The sequence below is a fragment of the Peromyscus eremicus genome, chromosome 4, assembly GCF_949786415.1.
Source record: "Peromyscus eremicus chromosome 4, PerEre_H2_v1, whole genome shotgun sequence".
Lineage (NCBI taxonomy): Eukaryota > Metazoa > Chordata > Mammalia > Rodentia > Cricetidae > Peromyscus > Peromyscus eremicus.
Window position 1 is genome coordinate 48,703,374 of NC_081419.1, and position 10,956 is coordinate 48,714,329.

Here is a 10,956-nt window from a genome sequence, read left to right on the forward strand (position 1 = left end):
CCTCGAAGACCGAAGATCCCGGAGGCAGAGAGGCCGGAGAAGAATCAGGCTAAGTCAGCCTCAGGCGAACCACCTCTCTGTGCCGTCACCTAAGCAGCCACTGCCGGGACTCTGACGGGACTCCAGAACCCCCAAAGCGGTGAAGGCCCCGTGTCGCCCTGCCAGCCTCTAGTCCATTCCTTTCGGCTCCTGAAACTAGTAGGGGAGAGTCCTGGACAGAAGGCAGGCAGGAGGCTGACTGATCCTGCCGGACCGGTGAGCTACTCCAACGAAGTTTTGAGGGGGACAGCCCCTGGAGAGGACTTCGGTGCCTGAGACAAAGCGCTCCTGTGGATGAACTTTCCAAAGATGGCCGGAGCAAGAGTTTGCTTTGACTTTTCTTCCCCCTCCCGAGACCTCCTCCCAGTGATCTTAAACCACAGAGATGGGGTGAGGTGGGATGGGGAAAAGGGGACTGCGGAGAAGCTCCTAAGCAGATGGAGACTAACAAGTGGGAGGCTTGCCTGGTCCTTGCCCAGTCCTGCTCAACACGCAGAACTGCTTGTCTGGAAAGTACAGTCCAACCTCCCCGCCTCCCCCGACACCTCCGGCGCCCACCGCCCCAAGTGTATGTTCCGGGTTGTTCTGGTGTCCTGCCAAGCTCGGTTGTGGGAGGAAGCAGCAAGCGCGGTGCGGGTTTTTTCCTAGATTCACTCTGCAAAAGTTGTAGCCCCAGGAAAACTTCCAGGTCACCAGTGGGAGCCTCAAGAGGACTCTGCGGCTTGTCAAGCGGGAGGGTCTGGAGCGTGTGCGCCACCCACTGCCGCCCTGGGAGGCCGCCCAGCCCTGCCCAGGGTCACAGGGCTGCCTGCGCCTCCGCGGGCGGCCAGGGGGTGGGACACGCGGCCGGCCGGGTTTGGTCAGTCCCACGCCCCGCCCCAGGAGCTCACTCTGGTCGGCGACGTGAGGGTGCGGAGTAAGTACCGGGAAGTTACCCTCAGCCCAGTCTCAAAGTACCGCTCCTGAAAGCTGAAGGCAGACTTTTTTCTAGAGATAACAAAGACACTTTGTCACTTTGCGCGCTGCCGTGGTGCAAATCTTTAATTGCAAGTGGGGGTGGGGGATCGAGTGTCCCGAGCAACCCAAGCGCGAGTCTCCAGGCGGCAAGGCCCCCTTTGATCAGGAAAATCCAATTATTTGTGTATATACATTTCCCACATAGTGATTACTTCATTAATTGTCCCGCCTTTATCTCCTCCCTTCCCATCCCCCCTAATAATCAGTTCTTTTATCCAGACCAACAAACACACCATAGGAGCTTTGTGGATTCAAAGGATTTGCTTTCGCTTCTGAAAGAGCCGCTATTCTTTGATGATTGGGTAGCGGCAAACTTCAAAGCCATAAATCTTTCCTCTGACTGGCTGGCGGCCCAGCAAAGCCCTTATCAAATTCTTGGAGGTGATCCTGAAGCGCTCAGACCGCGCGCGGGGCGAGCGAGCGGGGCGCGGGCGGGGAGGACTCGGAGGCACGCTGGGCGGCCGCTCGTCCTCGCCTTCGGGTGTCCATGCCTCGGCGGCCGCGTCCCGCTCCACAACGAGCGGCCTCCAAGAAGTAGCCATGGCCGCTGTGGCCGTCCTCCGGAACGACTCTCTGCAGGCCTTCCTCCAGGTCAGGGCCGGGCCGGCCAGGGCGGGAGCAGGTGGGAATCTGGAGTCGGGATCTGTGCGGGTACTTTGAGCACCTTGAATCTCAAAAGGACCTCCCGCTTAAGGGTGCCACTGGAGTCAGACCTAGGCGTACCCATGCCAACTTGACAACTAACCTGGTGTGTGTGTGTGTGTGTGTGTGTGTGTGTGTGTGTGTGTGTGTGGCCTTTGGGGAGGGATGCACGGATTGGGAGGTATGTGGATGTCAGAGTGGCAGAAAACTGGGCCTGGGTTCACCTTGCTGGACTCTTTTGCTGACTTTAGCCCAGGATAGGCCAAAGAGGAACGCGGTGGCTGCAAGGAAAAGAGCTTATAAAATGCTAGCGCAGACGACCCCACAGCTCGACCGTGGGTGTTTCCAGGCTCTTCCTGACCGCCTGGTCCCTTTGCGCCTACCTTCAAAGCTGATTGGCGTCTCTTTGAGCCAAGTAGTTTAGCAAAAAGCGACCGCGCACCGGGGGTTCAGGTAGCGGGAGCGCTGAAAGTTTCCCGGGACCGCTGGGTGCGCGCGTGGGGTGCGGTGAGGTCTGGGGGAGGGACGGCCCGGCGGAGGAGGGGCCGGGGTATAATAGTGGGGGTGGCGAGCCTGCCCAGAATCGGCATTTGGAACGCTAACCTTTTGTCTCTTCCGCCCTCCCTCGCCGCCGCCCATGCAGGACCGCACCCCCAGCGCCTCCCCGGACCTAGGCAAGCACTCGCCGCTGGCGCTTCTGGCCGCCACCTGTAGCCGGATCGGCCAGCCCGGCGCGGCGGCGGCACCCGACTTCCTGCAGGTGCCCTACGACCCAGCGCTGGGCTCACCCTCCAGGCTTTTCCACCCGTGGACCGCCGACATGCCCGCGCACTCGCCAGGCGCCCTGCCTCCCCCACATCCCAGCCTGGGGCTGACGCCACAGAAAACACACCTGCAGCCGTCCTTCGGGGCTGCGCACGAGCTCCCACTCACGCCCCCCGCGGATCCCTCGTACCCTTACGAGTTCTCGCCGGTCAAGATGCTGCCCTCGAGCATGGCGGCTCTGCCTGCCAGCTGCGCGCCCGCCTACGTGCCCTACGCCGCACAGGCCGCGCTGCCCCCGGGCTACTCCAACCTGCTGCCCCCGCCGCCACCTCCACCTCCACCGCCCACCTGCCGTCAGCTGTCCCCCGCCCCAGCCCCGGACGACCTCCCCTGGTGGAGCATCCCGCAATCGGGCGCGGGGCCCGGAGGCTCCGGGGTTCCTGGGACTAGCCTCTCCAGCGCCTGTGCCGGGCCCCCCCACGCTCCCCGCTTTCCCGCCTCCGCTGCGGCTGCTGCAGCGGCCGCCGCGGCCCTGCAACGGGGCCTAGTGTTGGGCCCGTCGGACTTTGCGCAGTACCAGAGCCAGATCGCCGCGCTACTGCAGACCAAGGCCCCCCTGGCGGCCACGGCCAGGAGGTGCCGCCGCTGCCGCTGCCCCAACTGCCAGGCGGCTGGCGGCGCCCCCGAGGCGGAGCCGGGCAAAAAGAAGCAACACGTGTGCCACGTGCCAGGCTGCGGCAAGGTGTACGGCAAGACGTCGCACCTGAAGGCGCACCTGCGCTGGCACACGGGCGAGCGGCCCTTCGTGTGCAACTGGCTCTTCTGCGGCAAGAGCTTCACGCGCTCGGACGAGCTGCAGCGGCACCTGCGGACTCACACGGGCGAGAAGCGCTTCGCCTGTCCCGAGTGCGGCAAACGCTTCATGCGCAGCGACCACCTCGCTAAGCACGTGAAGACGCACCAAAATAAGAAGCTCAAAGTCGCCGAGGCCGGGGTGAAGCGGGAGAACCCGCGGGACCTATGAGCGCACCCGGGCACTGCACAGGCCACCCACCGCCCAGGACATCCTTCCCAGCACCGTTGCGAGCAGGCCCGGGGCAGACCATCGTGGCTGCTGGCAGAGAGGAAACTTTAAAAACCAACTTTTTATTGTCCTCCTCCCGTGACAAAGCCCTGCTGCCCGGCCCGGCTAGAGCAGAGGGCAGGGCAAGGCAGGCAGGGCTGGGAACTGGATCACGATTGAGAACCCTAAGTTATCCCAGGACGGTTCCAAAGTCCGAGCCATCGCCTGCCTGGAAGACCTACAGTCGGGGATTCTACCCCCGGGCTGGCTTTGCTTTGTAGGAATCACTGCTGAGGAAAAATGGAAGGGCCCTGGGAGATTCAAAACAGGGCTTGAGTTTTCGCTAGGCCCGATTCGGGCTTTGTACAGGTTATTTAATAATAGCTTTGTTAAAGAGTAATTATAATTATAACATTAATAAATGTTTCTGTTGTTCTCAGCTCCACGCAGAGCTACAGCATGGTATGTTTCTGTAAAGCGATCAGCAGTTGCAGCGTGAAAATAAATACGTTCATTCCAGGGTCTCCTCAGGAAGACCCCCGCAGAGCTGGTCTCCTCTGATCTTTTCTTCTTCCTGGAGTCCTCACTGAGAGGTCAGGTTTCACCCGGGATCTGGTGGTTCCAGTGTGCTGTTTGTGTCTGCGGTGTCTTTGGTTTCTAAAGTTTTGGGAAAGTGTGTACTGGAGGCATGGGCAGGCTCAGGGCAGTCAATTTTCAGGTAAAGAGCCCGGGGCAAGATTTGCCCGTCCCAGATCAGGGATCTGTGCAACTCTAGGATTTGATGTGCTTTTTAAGTTTGATACCTGCTCTACATAAAATGAGGTGAATTCCCTGCTGTTTTATTTACAGTTGTTGGTATTTTGGGGACCCGTGGAAGGAGCTAAACGTTCTCAGGGCCTTCTCCCCGGTGAGATTGTTTTTAGTTAAATGGGGAAATTGACAGTTCTTATGTGGATGAGGCAGTGCCAGAATAACACCAAAAAGGTAATTGTCACTTTTGCCGCGTGCCAGCCTGGCCACACACAACTTTTTTGTTAATTCACACAGACCAGCTAGACAGCCATCGAGGTAGGACAGGAAGTATAATTCTTCTTGTAGCGTGGACTTCCTTTTTAATCATCTGGCCGGACAGATTCCTCAGGGAAGAGCCAGGGATGCTCCCTCATAGCCAATAATGTAGGAACAAGGCTTTTTTCAGATCCAGGTTTCTTGGCTTTCCCTAACTTTTTAAAGTTGAAGTTGTTTTTTTTTTCAAGTGTCTCAACTCATTTGTATCCTAATATTTGGGGTTTCAAACCCAAAACTTAACAAGCAGTTAAACTCTTTTATTTAGAATCAGCAAAACCCCAAACAAGATTTAAATTTCATTATTGTTTTAAGTTAAGTCAATGTCAAGCTGCAGTGAATGATCTTTTCATGATAGATATGTGTATATGTATTTATAATATTTCACAGCCTACAAGTTTGCCATGAATTTTTGCTTGAAGTCAAACTAAAGGGCAAATTTTCAAAAGTTATTAGGGGTTGTTCTTGAAAGTTATGTAAATAAAACACAAACATCAACATAATTGAGATGAGAATAACTTATAATGGTAAGAAATTGTTTTATTTATGTGTAATGTGAGACAAGACAGCAAATTATGTTAGATTCCTTGGCAAAGCATGCCTCAGAGCTACTTGCCCTATTTCGAGATTTTGAACTATTTAATAAGCTTGAAGGCCAGCCAGCCATCCTGGTCCTTCAGAAGAGTGAGCTAAATGTCTAAGGGTGTGGCCAGTTTGCAGGCAACAGTAACACAGCTGTTAGACAGTGGGGTCAGTACACACCTAAATGTGCATTCTTCATCCCAATCTACTGTAATTAATCGGGCATATCCTGATTTAGACCTAGTACATGTTCTATGGGGAAGTAGAAAAGTTGCATGAAGTTTTCAGTTACCCGCTCTTGAGCCATGGCCTGGGATGTACTTCAGACTCAAGAAAAGTTGCTTGGCAGCTGATAGGGACTTTGGACTCAGGAAATTTGAGTGGTTATGTCATGTGTGTGTACGAGGAGTAGCTTTGATTTAAAAGGAGGAGGAGGAGGAGGTGGCAATGTTGTAACATACCTGTGATTACTGACAGGTACAATCCTTTTAGCATTCAAAGAGATGAGAGGAAAATAAACCTTTATCATGGGGGGAAAAAGCAGACAAAATGTATGAGGTTGAAAATTAAACATGAGAGAGAATGAAGGTAGTATTCTTTGAACTTTGTAATTAAGGAGAAAACTAGGTCAAATATGTGGAATTTGCCCAAATAATATAGATGTAACTTTAAAAACCAAACTAAGTCTTGTGATGACAAGATTAGCTTTCTTAGGATTGTGGTTGACTGAGCCTGCCAAATTCAAAAGCAGCCTTTAGCTTAATTGGATACACGATAATTGTTGATCATTCATTGTATCACTGCAGCTCCATCAATTACTTTAGCAAAAGAATTAACACCATTATTGAGGGAGGAGTCAGGAAGCCACAGTGATAATAATATCCAAGTATAGGAAGGCATTCCATGGGTATACTGAAAAAATAAGTTAATATAATGTAGAAATGCATTCCTGTTTACAAGCTGTGGGAATTTGAGTTATTGCATGCTTTGTTTTATAAGTCTGCAACCAGAGTACCATTTTAAAGACATTAAAACTTATTTTGGAACACCAGTATGCAAAAACAATATGCATGACTTAGGCACAAATTAAATATACTACTTATAGCAGAAAATTTAATGGAATTAAAATTAAAAATTTAGAAGCAAATTATTACTAAATATAAACTACGTATTATTTTGAATTGGAGTTTGCCAACTTCCAAAAGCCAGTTTTATCTGTCAACTTTTATCAAGGTTTTTATTTAAGACTTCAGTGCACAATTATTTAAAAACTGAAATGGGTATGTTAATGATGTCTCAAATGACATTAGATGATTTTTTTTTAAAGAAGCTGCTTTGGGCAGAATGGAAATAGAGTATATATTAAATTCCAAATTGGTGACATTTTAAAGTGTACACTCAATGAATAAATGAATCATTTGGGTCAAGAACTTAGAAAAAGAGAAATTGAATAATATATAAATTATCTAATTCGGAATTTTGTGTTTCTGAATTTAACAATGTGGTTTTCTGCTTTTCTCAAGAGAAAAGACATTTCCATGGCTGATCACTTGTTTTTAATGGGTCTGGTAAATTTGCCAAAGAAAATACAAGTGTTACTAACCTCAGTTTCAATAGTTTCTAGATTTACTAGAATTAAACTTTTACCATATTTTTAAAAATGATTTGCCTTAATTCAGTCAAATAAGACATGCCACTGAAAAAGTAATCTTGCTGAGGGTGCTTCCAGTAAATCCTGTTTTGATGACACCATGAAAGGCAGGTGTTTACACCAACATGTGCTGTGCTCTGGAGGCTTTGAAGTAATCAGTTTAAAACGGTGTCTTCAGCTTTGTTATTTGGGTCTGCTAGGGGAATGTGCTAGAAGCTGTTACAGAAAGAAGTAGCTACGAATTCCTACTCTTTTAAAGTGTGGCTAACGCTTGTTTATGCGGGACTGTAGAATTGCAAACCATTTTTACTTAATTTAGCTTATTGCCCTACAAGACAAAGTCAATTAGCAGGGTTTTTTGGGGGGAGTGAATGAGCTATGTTGAAGAATCAGATTAAATTTCAATGTCTAGTAAACAACTACAGTTCACTATTGCCCCCAATGAACTGTCTCTACTTTCTTCTTGTTTGTATGGTAGAGGGAGGACTTTTAAAAGAATATGAGACCTGGGACACCTATAAAATGCTGGTGGCACACTCCTTGAATCCAGTAAGGAGGACAAAGCAGAAGGATTGCCCAGAGTTCAAGGCCAGTATGGGTTACACAGTGAGTTTGAGGCCAGCCTGAACTAACAAGCAAGACCCTACCATGTTGCAACACCCTGTCCAAAACCAGAGAAATGTGTGTTAACACAGTTTGATAATGTAGGGAGAAAAGTAAGGAAAATATCTAGGTAGACACATGTTTATGATGAGCTATATTTAGGTTAATATTGCCAAAATGACATGCACTATAGTCATAATCTGACCCATATAACAATCTATATAGGCAGTTTAATTTTTTCTCTGATATTAGTAAGAGTCCACATTTTTGCATAAATATCTCTATGTCAATTGTTTTTAAAGAATGTGATGATACTAGATACAGCAGTTCAATTTAATTTATGGACACTATGCAATAACCTGCATAATGTCCCTGACTGTTATGAATAAGTGACAAATTCAGCAAAGATGTAACCCAATAGCTTCAGACCATCACTACTTTCTTGACCATTTCACTGTTTTTTTTTTTAACTGCTATAATTTCTTATGTGAAGATGGGCATGTGTATGACATAATACAATTTCAGCTGACATTTCAGTTCTCTTTCTGAACTCTACATAGCTTTTCTCCCTCATCCTTAGCAAATCTCAAACAGTTCTCAATGGGAAGATTGCCATCTAATCCATAATTTGGTCCACGCATGTGGACTTCAGTAGTTTTTATTTAACATATAATAACTAAAGTGTGAGCTAGTTTTTTATATAATACAAAAGCCAAAACAGGGAAATCATATCTAGTTCTTAGTTTGATATAGCATGGAAAATCTACAGCTTTCACCTTCCAGAAAGTCTATTCAGCCCTATGAAGATGGAGACTGTAAACATAAAATGTAAGTTTGATTTATAATAAAAATATTTACTAGTCATACTGCTGACATCAGAAAATACACTAAAATAGTATAGCATCCAATGAGGTGTCTCCATGCCTTCTGAGTTCTTTAAATGTAAAGTTAAACTCTTCAGACATGCAGGCACTAGTCATGTCTTAGTCGTACTATCTAAAACTCGATGGAAAACATCTAGCCTTTAGCTCTGTTTCATCCAATTCTCAAGGCAAGCATTAGGCCCACATCCTCATTTATGCTTATGATTGGGAAATGTGTCCTCATTTTGAACATATTTGGAGACAGCATCCTAAAAATCTACAGCAAGCTTACTCATGTTGATTTTATTCTTATGTTTTGTGTATTACTTTTTTTATTCTGTGTCTTGAAGAAGGCACATGTCGTTTTTTCCATGTGCATCTCTGTGATGAAAACTTTATGTAATGTGTCTCTTCCTTAAAAGTACAATCACACCAGGCCGTGGTAGTGCACACTTTTAATCCCAGCACTCAGGAGGCAAAGGCAGGTAGATCTATGTGAGTTCTAGGCCAGCCTGGTCTACAGAATGAGTTCCAAGACAGCCAGAGTTTCACAGGGAAACCCTGTCTCAAAAAAGGGGGAGTTCCAGAGAGATGGCTCAGCAGTCATTGACTGCTCTTCCAGAAGACCTAGGTTCAATTCCTAGTACCCACATGGCAGCTCACAACTGTCTGTAACTCCAAGATCTGACACCCTCATACAAGCACACACGCAGGCAAAATACCAATGCACATAAAATAAAAATAAAGTACACCCATTATTTGACTTAGTTCCCTATAGTACAGAACCCAGCTGGGTTCTAAACTATACATTAAATTGTATTTTGTTTGTATTTTCAGTACTGGAAATTGAACCCTGTACTCATTCAACTAAGGAAGTGTTCTATCACTGATCTGCCTTCCCTAGTCCAGGGCTTGAACCTTCAACCCTCTGCCTGAGTTGCTGGTTTTACAGTCACATGCCACCATGCCTAGCTAAGTCTGTTCATTGTATTCTTATAGATATTTTTAATCCCTTGGAATCAGTTTTGCAGATAGGAGACAAATAGATAGGTCTACTTCGAGTCATATTTTATTTATATAGTGTTTGCCGATGTTTTCAAATTTATGATGTCAATGAGAATATTCACATAGCAATAGGAAGGAAAACTTTAAGAGGATTACAGCTTGAGATGATCCCAGTCTGGATTGATTTTTAACTGGTTAAAAATTATACAAAAAAGTAGGAGCTAGAGCTAAGCTGGTAGAGTGCTTGCCTTGCACGTACTGGGTTCCGGGTTCAACCTCTAACACCACAAATAGGTGGGAGCTACGGCACACATCCCGGCACTCAGAAAACAGGCTAGAAGATTAGGATTTCAAGGTCATTCTCAGCTACATAGTGAGCTTGCCAGAGGCCAGCCTGGACTACACAAGAATCTGTCTTAAAAAAAAAAAAGTAGATTACCCAAATCTGTATGTACAGCCTTTTATTTGACTAAGTTTTCAATGGAGATGTTAACTGAGACTGTTAGCATCCAGCCTTTTATATTTATTATTGGGATTGTATTTAGAGACTTTCTCAGTTTCATCCTTGATGGAGTCCATGCCATCTCTCAACACTACATCACCCAGCTGACAAGAAAGCCATTGTGGAAACAGTCTGTGCCGAGTCTGGGCTTGAGGTACAAAATCACTGGTCTGTTTCCCATGGAGAGAGTACCTCTTCAGTCACAACTCAGATTTACCAAGAGCAAGCCTGTGTGTGTCCCCAACGCCCTTCTTAACTAGAACCTGGGGGGCTGTCACCGCCCCCTTGCTTCTCTCGGAGGCAGATCTAGAAGTGGGAGAAAGGGAAACAGATCATTGGAATCAAACAGATAAAGCATCCATGTCTGTCTCTGACATTAAAATTTTATGTAATGTGTCTCTTCCTTAAAAGTACATCTGATTCTTGATTTGGTTCCCTATAATATAGACCCCAACAGGCTTCTAAACTATACAGGGAGATATGGAAGGGCTCGGAATGGGGTCCTGGGTCAGAGAGCTGGGGTGAAATAGCAGCACCTTCTTCTCAGCATAGATCCCTGGGGAGGAAAATTTTTCCCTTACCCCCAAATTCCTGGATTTGTTTTCCAAACGAACGGTGAGTGTGAATCAGCTGTGGGGCTTTCCTGAGGACATTCAGACTTGGAGGATCTCCTAGTATCTCCCAAGGCTGGGATGCTTCAAAACTAAAACCTGTGAATGAAAATACTCAAATACATCTCACGGCTATTAACAGTGTAATGTGAAGAGACTGGCAAACAACAGCAGAAAGATTTGTTTCATAACCAAAAGCATCAGAAGGAGACAAAAATGCTTTCAGATAATCAGTGCACCTCACAGAACTGGTGGCAGAATTTAGTGCCATTTCCAGGTGTGTTGATACTTGTAACTGTTACAATGTTACATACCTCCTCAAGGCCTGATGCTGTTTGTGGAAATTTCACAGGGAGAAGAGAGAAAGGAAAAGTTTAGGCATCTCTTAGTTACTTTTCTATTGCGGTGAAGAGACACTCCGACCAAGGCAACTTATAGAAGAAAGAATTTATTTGGGGCTTACAGTTTCTGAGGGTTAGAATCCATGACCATCCGTGACCAGAAGCATAGAGCAGCAGGCAGGCAGGCAGGCAGGCACTGCAGCAGTA

At 47.1% G+C, this 10,956-nt stretch overlaps 1 protein-coding gene across 1 annotated transcript; it reads left to right on the top strand.

The window, feature by feature from the left end:
* The first annotated feature begins 1,513 nt into the window (after positions 1 to 1,513).
* On the top strand, positions 1,514 to 3,915 carry Sp5 (Sp5 transcription factor). Its single transcript, XM_059260660.1, has 2 exons — positions 1,514 to 1,647; positions 2,342 to 3,915. The coding sequence occupies exons 1-2, from the start codon at positions 1,597 to 1,599 to the stop codon at positions 3,485 to 3,487; spliced, it is 1,197 nt and encodes a 398-aa protein (XP_059116643.1). The 5' UTR covers positions 1,514 to 1,596; the 3' UTR covers positions 3,488 to 3,915.
* The last annotated feature ends 7,041 nt before the right edge of the window (positions 3,916 to 10,956 follow it).

Excerpts from the sequence above, each read along its gene's own strand:
- Sp5 (XM_059260660.1), top strand. The coding sequence starts at position 1,597 with ATGGCCGCTGTGGCCGTCCTCCGGAACGACTCTCTGCAGGCCTTCCTC. Across the intron at positions 1,648-2,341 it reads CTCTGCAGGCCTTCCTCCAG|GACCGCACCCCCAGCGCCTC; the intron begins GTCAGGGCCGGG and ends CCGCCCATGCAG.